This window comes from Aegilops tauschii, chromosome 7 (genome assembly GCF_002575655.3).
Source record: "Aegilops tauschii subsp. strangulata cultivar AL8/78 chromosome 7, Aet v6.0, whole genome shotgun sequence".
In the NCBI taxonomy this organism is placed as follows: Eukaryota; Viridiplantae; Streptophyta; class Magnoliopsida; order Poales; family Poaceae; genus Aegilops; species Aegilops tauschii.
This window is the reverse complement of record NC_053041.3, coordinates 522,514,282-522,527,514: the sequence shown is the minus strand read 5'-3', so window position 1 is coordinate 522,527,514 and position 13,233 is coordinate 522,514,282. Positions and strand designations below refer to the sequence as shown.

General features: G+C 47.1%; 1 protein-coding gene and 1 pseudogene across 2 annotated transcripts; both read right to left on the bottom strand.

The window, feature by feature from the left end:
- Nucleotides 1-4,801: 4,801 nt before the first annotated feature.
- Nucleotides 4,802-6,205, bottom strand: LOC109771135 (uncharacterized). 2 transcript variants are annotated; one of them, XM_020329841.4, is made up of 2 exons: nucleotides 5,714-6,205; nucleotides 4,802-5,520 (listed from the first exon to the last, which is right to left on the bottom strand). In XM_020329841.4, exons 1-2 carry the CDS (start codon nucleotides 5,726-5,728, stop codon nucleotides 4,975-4,977), a joined length of 561 nt encoding a protein of 186 aa, XP_020185430.1. In that variant the 5' UTR covers nucleotides 5,729-6,205; the 3' UTR covers nucleotides 4,802-4,974. The 2 variants fall into 2 exon arrangements, with proteins under 2 accessions (XP_020185430.1, XP_020185429.1); XM_020329840.4 differs by having other exon boundaries at nucleotides 4,802-5,523; nucleotides 5,714-6,201.
- Nucleotides 6,206-7,903: 1,698 nt separating this feature from the next.
- LOC109771134 (thaumatin-like protein 1) lies at nucleotides 7,904-8,532 on the bottom strand (annotated as a pseudogene).
- Nucleotides 8,533-13,233: the final 4,701 nt, after the last annotated feature.

Below are 13,233 nucleotides of genomic sequence, written 5' to 3'. Positions count from 1 at the left end.
TTCCGAGGCCATATCTGCATATGCTAGGCTCGTCAATTTTAACCTGAGTATTCTGCGTGTGCAAAACTGGCTTGCACCCATTGTAGATGGACGTAGAGCTTATCACACCCGATCATCACGTGGTGTCTGGGCACGACGAACTTTGGCAACGGTGCATACTCAGGGAGAACACTTTTATCTTGAAATTTAGTGAGAGATCATCTTATAATGCTACTGTCAATCAAAGCAAGATAAGATGCATAAAAGATAAACATCACATGCAATCAATATAAGTGATATGATATGGCCATCATCATCTTGTGCTTGTGATCTCCATCTCCGAAGCACCGTCATGATCACCATCGTCACCGGCACGACACCTTGATCTCCATCGTAGCATCGTTGTCGTCTCGCCAATCTTATGCTTCTACGACTATCGCTACCGCTTAGTGATAAAGTAAAGCATTACAGGGCGATTGCATTGCATACAATAAAGCGACAACCATATGGCTCATGCCAGTTGCCGATAACTCGGTTACAAAACATGATCATCTCATACAATAAAATTTAGCATCATGTCTTGAACATATCACATCACAACATGCCCTGCAAAAACAAATTAGACGTCCTCTACTTTGTTGTTGCAAGTTTTACGTGGCTGCTACGGACTGAGCAAGAACCGTTCTTACCTACGCATCAAAACCACAACGATAGTTCGTCAAGTTAGTGTTGTTTTAACCTTCTCAAGGACCGGGCGTAGCCACACTCGGTTCAACTAAAGTTGGAGAAACTGACACCCGCCAGCCACCTGTGTGCAAAGCACGTCGGTAGAATCAGTCTCGCATAAGCGTACGCGTAATGTCGGTCCGGGCCGCTTCATCCAACAATACCGCCGAACCAAAGTATGACATGCTGGTAAGCAGTATGACTTGTATCGCCCACAACTCACTTGTGTTCTACTCGTGCATATAACATCTACGCATAAAACCTGGCTCTGATACCACTGTTGGGGAACGTAGTAATTTCAAAAAATTTCCTACGCACACGCAAGATCATGGTGATGCATAGCAACGAGAGGGGAGAGTGTTGTCTACGTACCCTCGTAGACCGTAAGCGGAAGCGTTATATCAACGCGGTTGATGTAGTCGTACGTCTTCACGATCCGACCGATCCAAGTACCGAAAGCACGGCACCTCCGAGTTCTGCACACGTTCGGCTCGGTGACGTCCTCGCCTTCTCGATCCAGCAAGAGGGGCGAAGTAGTAGATGAGTTCCGGCAGCACGATGGCGTGGTGACGGTGTTGGTGAAGAACAATCTTCGCAGGGCTTCGCCTAAGCACTACGAAAACTATGACGGAGGATAAACTAGAGGAGACGGGGTTGCCGGCACACGGCTTGGTGTTTCTTGATGTGTCTTGGGTGCTAGCCCTAGCCCTCTATTTATATGTTGAGCCTTGGGGTCGAAACTTGGAGTAAAAGCCTCCACAAAGTCGGTTTCACCCGAAAGGCAAGAGTCCTTCTCGGACTCCAGGGCCAGACGCCAGGGTTCCCGACGTCTGGACCCAGACGCCAGGGACCCTGGCGTCTGGCCCCTGGACTCCGCAAAACTTCCTTTTGCGCTTTCCAAAAACCTCATGGGCTTTCCCCTTTGGCCCAGATAAAGTGTTCTCGTGCCCAAACATTTCGGGAAACATCCGGAACGACTTCCGATGGATTCCAGAACCTTTCCGGAGATCAAACACTACTATCCACATATCAATCTTTACTTCCGGACCATTCCGGAGTTCCTCGTCATATCCGTGATCTCATCCAAAACTCCGAACAACATTCGGTCACCAACATACATAACTCATAGTACTATATCGTCAACGAACGTTAAGCGTGAGGACCCTACGGGTTCGAGAACTATGTAGACATGACCGAGACACCTCTCTGGTCAATAACCAATAGTGGGACCTGGATGCCCATATTGGCTCCTACATATTCTACGAAGATCTTTATCGGTCAGACCGCATAACAACATACGTTGTTCCCTTTGTCATCGGTATGTTACTTGCCCGAGATTCGATCATCGGTATCTCAATACCTAGTTCAATATCGTTACCGGCAAGTCTCTTTACTCGTTCCGTAATACATCATCCCGCAACTAACTCATTAGTTGCAATGCTTGCAAGGCTTATAGTGATGTGCATTACCGAGTGGGCCCAGGATACCTCTCCGACAATCGGAGTGACAAATCCTAATCTCGAAATACGCCAACCCAACAAGTACCTTCGGAGACACCTGTAGAGCACCTTTATAATCACCCAGTTACGTTGTGGCGTTTGGTAGCACACAAAGTGTTCCTCCGATAAACGGGAGTTGCATAATCTCATAGTCATAGGAACATGTATAAGTCTTGAAGAAAGCAATAGCAACATACTAAACGATCAAGTGCTAAGCTAATGGAATGGGTCAAGTCAATCACATCATTCTCCTAATAATGTGACCCCGTTAATCAAATGACAACTCTTTGTCTATGGCTAGGAAACATAACCATCTTTGATTAACGAGCTAGTCAAGTAGAGGCATACTAGTGACACTCTGTTTGTCTATGTATTCACACATGTATCGTGTTTCCGGTTAATACAATTCTAGCATGAATAATAAATATTTATCATGATATAAGGAAATAAATAATAACTTTATTATTGCCTCTAGGGCATATTTCCTTCAGATCATTCACGAAGTGAAGACTGGACGTTAGAAGGCGGTCTTCCTAAAGATTGACTTCCATAAAGCCTATGATGTGTTGAGTTGGGATTTCCTCCGGGGTCCTTTAGTGCAAAGGCTTCGATGATAGAAGGATTATTAGAATTACGCAGTTAGTGTCTAGTGGTCGCACTTCCATCAACACTAATGGAGAGAAGGGTCCTTAATTTACTTTAAGCCCTCAAGTGGGGTGAGGCAGGGTGACCCTCTATCTCCATTTTTGTTTAACCTCGCAGTTGACAGTGTTGCAACAATTATGGATGCGCCAAGACGTGCTGGTCATCTATGAGGGGTGGTGCCTCACTTGATTGCGGATGATGGAGTCTCGCTATTGCAATATGCGGACAATACCGTCCTTATGGTCAAAGGAATTTCATTAGATACAATAAATCTTAAGTTCCTTCTAATCTGCTTCCAAGAGTTGTCTGGGTTGACGATTAATTTCACCAAAAGTGAGGTTATGGTGATGGGCTACTCAGATTAGCACTGCTCAGAGATTGCCAACCTTCTTAATTGCCACCTTGGATCATTTCCTATCTCCTACTTGGCGCTCCCAGTTAGCGATACGCTGGCCCGCACGAGGGAGCTGGGACCGGTGGTGGAGAAGGTGGAACACTGGGTTGATCCCTGGCAAGGCAAATTAGTTACTAAGGACGGGAAAGCGGTTCTCATTGTCTCCTGCTTGGCCAGCCTCCCGATGGTCACAATGGGGCTATACCTTTTCCCAAAAGGTGCTCATGCAGAAATGAAGAAGTTCAAATCCAAATTTTTCTGGCGAGGAGAGGCTGGCGGGCAAGCAGAAATATCTTATTGTTAAATGGAAAGACACATGTATGACAAAGACGGGGGGGGGAGTCTAAGCATCACTTCCACACGATGTATGAACATATGTATGATGACCAAATGGTTTTGCCACATTGCCCAAGGTGACGGAGGCCTCTGGCTTGAGCTGATAAAGGCTAAATATCTCCAGGGGCAGTCCTTCGCAGTGTTCTCGAGAACCTCGGGATCCCAGTTCTGGCAAGCCATTCAATTATTGAAGCCTGTATTTCAGCTTGGAGCGTCAGTGTCTGTGGGGAGAGGCACTGGCACCCTTTTCTGGCTTGACTGTTGGTTGGACGACCGTCCATTGCACACTCATTTCCCGTCACTATTCGCCATTTCGGAGCAGTCGTCTATCTCGGTGGCCCTAGCGATCTCCGACATGGGGCGGAACCTCTCGTTCCGCCACATGTTTGGACCCCTTGAGGCCATTGAGTCGTTACAACTGTCATCTGTCATGGCTACCGTGTTGCTATCCAGTGTCCCGAATTTGAGTACATGGCGGTTGGAGCCCTTGGGCACCTTTTGAACCAAGTTACCCTACAATAGGCTTGCGGCTGGTCACGACCCAGATGAGCTGACTGAACTTTCGTCGGTGAGACTACCTCCATGGATTAAAACTTTCCTATGGCAGCTTATTAGGGGTCCTCTCCCCTCCGGAGACCAGGTGCTCAAGCGGAATGGGCCCGGTGATGGACAATGTCCTCTGCGTGGGGTTGGAAGAGGACATTAACCATATCCTTTTCTATTGCGTGTCCGCACATTTTTTGTGGAGTTGCTTCAGGGAGGTGTGTGCGAATAGTTGGTATCCTACCAACTTCCCCAAATGACATCAACTCATGGCGGGTAACTTGGGCTAGGTCCGCCGAATGATGTGGGTTAATTTCTGGACCTTGGCATGAGGCTTGTGGCGCACACGAAATAAACTTATCATTGAGACAATTTACCCGTCCAGGGCTACAAATGTGAATTTGAAACTATGTGGTTTTGTAGTTATGGAAACCCTCAGCAAACAGAAGGATAGCCCGGCCATCATCAATTCGACGTGGAAACACAAGGAGCTGGCATCCAGGCTGCTGATGATTACTTATCCCCTTGAGCCTTGTGTGTTTTGTATCTTTGGGTGGGCTTCTTGTGTTGCCCCTAGCTAGCACTATCTCGTTTCTTCCCTTTATTTTCTGTTGAACCTTGTTGCGTGTGTGAACCTTCGATTTCGGTGCGGCTGTATTTATAAAGCGGGGTATGATGCTTTTTGGGTAAGAAAAACACCACACGATTTGTTTTATTGTAGGCAATACCCTGCACGATACCAAGTGATCAACGCCACCTGACTGCTTCGATTACAACCTTAAACCCGACCGAATTCACTACCTTATCGCTACGTTATTGAATCCGGCAAAGCAAACCACCACAACACATCCCCTATTCCTCGTGAGCTTTCTCACATTTCGTGCCACCTTTGATCGCTTCCTCGCAGGCCGCCTCCGCCGCCTCCTCATGAGCAATAGGCGCTGGCCCCGGTGCCTGATCCGCCGGCGCAGCGGCCTCATCTTCAGTGTCGTCGTCGACGGGGACTACAGCCCACTTGGCCGCCGCTTTCTCGGCCTTCTTTGCCCCTTTCGGCTCAGCAGCCTCATCAGCAGTGTGGTCGTCGACGGGGACGACCGCCCCCTTGGCGGCCGCCTTCTCAGTCTTCTTTGCCGGGCGGGGTCTTCCTTCCTTGGTTTCCTTTAATCCACCTTCTGCAGGCTCGACGGCGAGCTTGGCTTCGACTTCCTGTGCTAAGCCTCGCCCCTCATCCGTATCAACCGCGATCGTGACCTCCTCGTCCATGGAGTCGCCGTTGTCACGCACCTTTGCATCAGGTGCTTGTTCCTCCGCCTCGGTGAAGGGCATGTCTTGGGTGATGTCACGGTTCTTCTCCTCCTTTGAGCAATTGTTATTGTCATGAACGGGTGCTGCCATGACCTGCTGAACATTCGATCGAAAAGTGAGACATCAAAGTGACTAACATCCGACATCAAACCAACAATCTACCACGTACTAAGTCCAACAGCTCATGTATATATGCATGGCACCATTAGTTGTATGTTCATTGATTAGTACATATGCAACACAATATCAGAGACTGATCAAGAAGATGCAGGTAGCTACTAAAAACCTGAGCCGCCGCCATCGTGCAGGACAGCAGGAGGAAAGACAGTGCCAACGTTCTGTGAGCGAGTGGTATAATTCAGAAGAGTAGCTTCAATTGGATGGCATTCGTATGTGAGGTTCAGGGTGGTTATATAGAGGTGCCGGATGAACTAGAAGCAGCTAGCAGGCAGTAGGTCGATCTCTACATGCATGAACCAATAATCACGAGATCTTCTTGGATCGAGTACTTTAGTTGGGTTATCCTCCAAAAAAGAAGAAAAAAAAGAAGAAGAAGAGAACTTTAGTTGGGATTATATATACGGTGTCTCCAGCTACCTCTCCGAGCCTTGGATCAATGACAGCTCACTGAAGTGGAGCTCTGCATGGATACGGGGTGATGTCCTGCGGAGAGGCGACATGAGATCGATCGGGCTCGATGTGCTGCGCGGTGTAGAGCCTGTACGGGACAGGCGCCACCAGTTCCCCGTTCTCCCAGATCGCTCGCTCATGTGATGTGATCGACCAAATACACACACGGCTACCCAGCTGCCGAGCCATTCGCTTGGGCTGCCAGTAAAAAGTTAAAACACTTATTTTAAGCTGAGAGAGTAGTACTACTAGTAATTTTTTCTTCATAGTACCCAGAACACTATATCTAACGAAGTTTACGTTCTCACAGTTTACCACTTGGTTGATAGCAACTTCTGGGCGTATGCATCGTGGACACGTGTATTATTTTGGGATGTAGTTGTGTAGAAAAGTTTGTGTGGCCGTAAGTCTCTCATGTAAATTTTCTTAACGTGATTGGGTTTCTCGCGTGTGGGTTTAGCCATTCATGTTGTATGTGGGCCATCGTTGACTTGCAAGGCACGTGTGGGTTGATGTGTGTTTGCCTCTGCACGCGTGTTTGTTTCCGCCGAATCCACGTACGAGATGCCTAGCCTTTTTTTTGACGGTGCCGCTTTGACCATGTTTTCTGGATTGTTGCTTCTGTCGATGGTTCTGGTTGATTCATCGCCATGCTAAAATCGTAACGCCTAGGTTTTTTTTTTAGAAAAGGAGGATGACCCCGGCCTCTGCATCTGGGCGATGCATACGGCCATTTTATTAATTATTCTCACAAGACCTTACAAAGCCATACAACAGTAAGACTAAAGCCGCCGTCTAAGCAACAAACTGTCGCTACACCTATTCAGTTGATGAAGGGGCGCAGATAGCCTGGGCCTAATACCAAATAGACATCGCAGCCAAGCCTAACATCTAAGACCCGAGACCCCAACCTAGCCACTTGCCGGGTCTGGGACACACACTGGTCCGGCGTGCTCTCAGAGGCCGCCGCCGCCAACTGCCACCGCTCCATCTTCAGAACTGTACTGATGCATCAACCTTGCTCGGTCCAGCTATCGTCGACGCCACCACGGCGCCCAACGACACCTCCTCCCTGCGCGCAAACAGCTGAACACGTCGCGGTCGCCACTGATACACCTCAGCGCCATGCTGCCAAGTACCACCAGCCAACACAGCTTGAAGTCCTTGGAGGATCTGTCGTGCGTAGCACCTGCCGACCAGGCATGACCAAGCGTAGCACCTGTCGATCAGGCATGACTTGACATCTCCACCGAAGCTCCGTGCAAGACGAAGCCGCTCCGCCTCCTGCCTCTGACTTCCAGCACTGCTCCACAAACGATGCTCCCAAGAGAGAAACGACACCGCAGTGCCGCCATCATCCGGTCTGGAACACTAGATCCTAGGGTTTCCCCCGGAGCAGTACGAGTGGGTCGACGGTAGTCACATGACGATGCCTTCATCAAGGTAACGACATGGAACGCCGCCATCGCCCGCCGTATCGTAAGGCCTAGGTGCTTCTTCTGTGGCTTTTTCCGAGACTGAAAATTGGCTGAGAACCATCCACCCCCCATTTGTCTCGCCGGTGGCCGGGTGAGCATGCTGAAGAGCACGTCGGCGCAGAAGCTGGACAGCAGCGCTGTCCTGCACGTCGGGTCGTTCGGCGTGCGTGGAGCGCGCCATGACCTAGCCGGCCGCATAGGCATAGGGGACGGTCAACGCCGGCCTGGTGCTAGCGCGCAGGGATCGTGTGCCTTGATGATGGGAAACCAATAATTCGGTTGTCGTGGTAGAGGATGCGAGCATCTGCGATGTGGCTGCGGTAGAAGTGCAACAGAGAAGAGAAGGAGCGATAGAAGTAGAGTAGCGATTATTGCGAGAGGACGAGGACGCCATTGTATACGCTCCCATCCTCACAGGCATAGCTATAGTCGCGCGGGCACGTGGCCTTGAAGAGCCACAGGGGGCGGTGGGAGCGCACGTCGCCGGCGTGTCGTGGGCGCTGCTGCAACAGTACGCCTCCACCGCAAACGTTTCGCGTGCGCTCCAGGTCCAAGTATGCCACCTTCACGTGGGCCACGACGACTCGGAGCTCCGGCGGGCATGGCCCGTTCAGGTCGGCGGGGTAGCTCGTTTGCTCGCAGTTTGCGTTCGGCGGCGCGACCACCATCGGCATGTTGTAGCCGACCACGAGGCTCACATTGTAGAAGTCGTCGGCCCTGCCGGAAGTGAGAATTAATCGGCCAGTGTGGCCGGTGGTGCGGTGCCGCAGCCAGAGCACTCAACGGCGCCAGAGCCGTAATCGTCGGTGGCACGTCCCCATATGCGGCCAGACCAGCCATTCATGACAACCATGGTGCGCGACTGGCCCGGGGAGAGCACGAAACCGGTGGTGGGCTGCTGCGCGGCGGCCGCGTTTGTGAGGATGCCCGGTCACACGGTGTAGCTGCAATTGTTCGTTTCATGGTTAGTGTCGCCTGTCGTGTTCCTGCTCGCCATTACCAATTGTCCACCGATTATCATAAGTTGTACTAATAGTCACCGGATATTTAACAGCCCCAATATTGAGCAAGAAGTATTTACATTGCGAGCGTCAACAGCAGGATGCTGAGCACAGGACGGCTGCATCCTGCTCGCTCTCTTGGCTCTGTTGTGAAACGCTAGGTGTATGTGTGTGCGCGTGCTTGATGCATGGCGGGTGCGGGTGCAGGTTTGTGTGAGTGCTCTACAGCAGCCAAATCGAGGCGATGTCTTCTCCCTTTACCTCTCTCATGCACGTCCCCCCTCAGCTCTCCGACAGTCCATCGACGACGGTCTGGCAAACCTGCTCCTCCGCCTGACCCGACTCCGAGGCGACCATGACGGACATGCATGCCCGAGCCGCTTCCACTTATCCGTCCTTTCATGTTGCCGTACTCAGCCCACCGAGATCATCATGCACAGGGAGAATTTTTTTTTTTTGTGAGGTGCAGGGAGAAAATGTTTAGTTCCTGATTAATTGAGAGTCAGAGATGATGTGCTGCACTGCAATGGTGCATGGATTGGCTGGTCTGTGATTCGCTTCCGCAGTTGGCATGCACCGGCACAGTTTTTGGAGCGAAGCGGTCTTCAGCATGGGATTAGTTGTGATGTGACTACGTGCATGCACTCTTGCATGCGTATTTTTTAGGGACTGTCCTCCGGCCACTTTGCATGAACCACTACTGTGTTTGATGCGCGGGTATTACCATTGATATGTCACGTTCTGGTACTCTCTTTTTTCCTGTTATATGAGTGTTGTGCTGGTGTTTTCCTGTGTTTACCGCTGAGCCATCCCGAAATCTCTTGAGTATCTCCCTCTTTTTGGAGAACTCCATCGAGTTACGTGTACGGTTCATCACTGCCTTGCCGCTATATGCTTCCATAAGATGCCTCTCCTCCCCCCTCCACCCAGCATTCGGTCAGCTCCACTGCGAAGCTTGCTATCTCCCCATCCCCACGCTTTTTTGGTGCAAAATCTCCCCTTCCCCACCACGCCTTTGTCGTCGCTTGCTGGAGCTCCAGTCGTGGTTGGGCGCAGAAACCACTGCATCGCACCACTTCGGTCATTTCCTATATGGCCATTGTGGATGTGGAGGAGGCGCCAACAGAGCAATTCATTGTAGCATGTGCGGTGTCTCAGTTATTTTAACTCATACTTTTCTGGTCTCTATACATCACTAGCATCATTTGTCTTGAAATCATCTTACTATCTTTCGAGAAACAATAAAAATGGATATTTTTTGGATATACAATAATGCTAATTGTGCTCGCTATGTATTGTTTATGTCTAATGTTTGAGAGGATGTCTCATATCTGGAAAGATTCTCTCATATTCCATAGGGAGGTAAACCAACTTAGTAAAAACAAGGTGAAGAATTTTCCGCATTCAATCTGAACAACCTAATTATTGTGGTTCTAGAGGGAAGAATGCAGCTATCACATTACAAGATATTCTGTAAAGGGACACTCGGATAAGATAGATGTATAAGTGGTTAGTTATGAGGGTACATTCCATTATTAGCTCCATTATTCATTTTATTTGCGAACTAGCTCCATTATTCATGCTGCCAATTATTTTCCTTTTCGTAACTATCTATGTTGCTGACCATATTTATTTCTTTTAACTCATTGGTGCTGCTAACTTGGCACGCTGTCACTAAATGAGGTACTGAAATGCCGAACAACAAAAAATGGTAGTAGAATCTTGCACTCTAATTGTAAATCTGCATTTAGATCAGACCAACAACTAGAAATGTACACGGTGTAAATTAGAGCTCTGATTGTCATGCTATGTATCTAATGAACTTGATTGATATTCGGCCTGCATTTCGAATGGAGAAAATCAGATCTAGAATTCTGTAAATATGTTTTCTATTTGTTTTTTTGTCTGTTTGTAAAATTGTAGTGCAGCTCCGATTTTGATGTGGTGACGAAGCTTATGAAAATTTCCAAACATTAGTGAATGGTTGATGTTGCGTTGTGTTGATACCAATAATTTTATTATGTAGTATCAATTTACTAGCTCATGCATTGGAGGACCACTATGTCTTCTTTGCCGTTTGTCACTTCCTAATTTCATTGAGAAGTGATTTGATTTTTTGTGTTTGCAAAGACTTTCCCTAAAAAATATTCTCACAAATTGATTATGGTCCAAATGGATTGATAGGTTTAGCCATGGTCACTGAGCAAGGGAGTAGAGCAATTTGATTTTTTTTCTCTCATTGAAAGAGTGTGATTGTAGGTAATCATTCCATGCGTATTTTCTGTTCATTTTTAAGTTTTCAGGTGTAAAAAAGTTGTTAAAAATCATTTCATCTTAGTATTACTAGAATGTCGGATCTATAATTTCCATCTTTTTTTTGAATCAAAGGGGTTCTCCCCGGCTCCACTTTTATAATTTCCATCTTGAAAGGCGTAGCACTCATGGTGATAATAAATGTATCATTTTCAAATTGTTCTTGTCCATAGCTTGCTTTCTTGTACTGTACAGATTATAACTACAAACTTACACATATGGAGCTGTTACTTTTTATCACATGAGCCAACAAAAGCGTATACACATGTACCATATCAACAGGGCGCGTGCCGCCGCGCGGGTATGGCTAGTACTAGTACTACTGCTAGTAAGTAAGAGACACGGCGGCCGCGCGATATGCCGCCTCGGCCGGGACCGTCGTGCCTCTCGCGCGGCCGGCACCGTGGCAACCAAGGGCAAGGCCCCGGAATCTCGCTCGACTGATTCGCTCAAGGCCCACCGGTTCAAGCAAACGCAGCCACTGGGCGGTCCCCATCATCGCCGATTGTGTCTGCCCCGTGGCCTTCAAGTGGTCGCAACATCTCGTGATGTTCTGTTCGAATCGATGGTTGAGCAAAAAATATGCCGGATGTAGCTATCCGCATTGGCGGTTCCAACAAAACCGAGTTAATTGCACAGAAGTACCACAATTGAGGCATCACATGCAGATTGGTACCACAATTGCTAATTTTTACGTGTCAGTACCAACATTGCTCCAGGTTTTTTTTTGCAAATAGGTCTAAACTGCGTATAAACACGTATTGACGGTGTATCTGACTAGCAGGGCCCGCCCGTCAGGTGCTGACGTGGCATGTTTTTTTGCAGAAAACCCCCTTACGTTGTATGTAATCACACAAATGCCCAAAATTTTTGCGGGAAAAGGCTCCATGAGAGGCTTTTTTTTTGGGTCGCAATTTCCACCACCGAATTTGGACTGGTTTGAAATTTTCCGCCACTAAAACAAATAAAGAAAGGAAAAGAAAAATCAGGCGCTTGCAGGGATCGATCCGGCGACCTGCAGTCCACCGGCAGCAGGAGCTAACCACGACGCCACAGCGGAGATCGCGTTCGAATACAGGCCTTCCCTTTCTTATACTATTCCTGAAGCGCTGGGCCGGCCCACCGAGGCCTGCATTTTTTTTTCGTTTCGCACTTAACTGGCGCGCATTTCTTATTCTTTAGTTCTTCATGGATACGCAGCACATATCCTCCCCGTGAGCCTGTATCCACCAGTTTTTGGTAGATTCTACAATCTTTCCTGAACCGGTTTTCTTCTCTTCTGGTTTCTCTTTCTTTTAACTTTTTCCCTTTTCATTTCTATTTTCTCTTTCTCTTTTTCTTTTCCTTTTAATTTTTTACCTTTTCATTTTAGTTTTTTCTTCTCTTATTTTATGTTTGTCTTTGTTTCAATTTTTTTCTTTCATTATTTCTTTTTCTTTATCTTCTTTCTTTTCCATTTATGGAAACATCTTTCAAATTCATGCACATTTTCTGAATAATGAAAAAAATCATAATAATAAACATTATTTGAAATCATGGTCCTTTTTTAAAATTAGTGAACATTTTCTGAAACCATGAACATTTTTGGAATTAAAATATCATCATTTGAGATTTGGTAACAATTTTCGGAACTCATGAACATGTTTTTATTTTTGGTGAACATTTCTTGAACGCGTGAACATTTTTTGAATCGATGAACTTTTTTTGAAACTAGCAACGTGGCCCGCTCGATGCCCGGGCTAGAACTTTAGAATGTTTAATACTGAAAACATCTTATTTAATTTGTGTAAACAAAAATTGGAACCAAATGTGATGATGTTTATAAATATAAGTATTTTTGTAAATATAGTTTTGTCTTAGGTATGTATGTTTTTCTCATTGAATATATTTCTTATACATTTATCATTTACCTGCTTGTCGGGCATGCCATAATAAATGTACCTTTTATGATGAGTCACATTCAATTTATATCTTGTATAATTTTTTTGATAGTTTTATCATGTTTCTATTTTCAATTTATTCCTGAAATACAAATTTAGTAGTTCTTATTGTTTATGTGTAGGCGCATATGTATATTTTCTAACATCATGTAAGAATGACATGTTAATTTTGTAGTTGGAGTGATGAATGTACCTGTAATATTTTTCACTTCGGTGGGCATTACCTCGAACACGCGCGCCAGTTAAGTGCGAAACGAAAAAAAATGCAGGCTTCGGTGGGCCGGCCCAGCGCTTCAGCAATCGTATAAGAAAGGGAACGCCTGTATTCGAACGCGAACTGCGCTGTGGCGTCTTGGTTAGCGAGGGCCGCCTGTGCATTGCAGGCTGCAGGATCGATTCCCATCGCTCCTTATTTTTCTGTTCTTTTATTATTTGTTCCAGTGG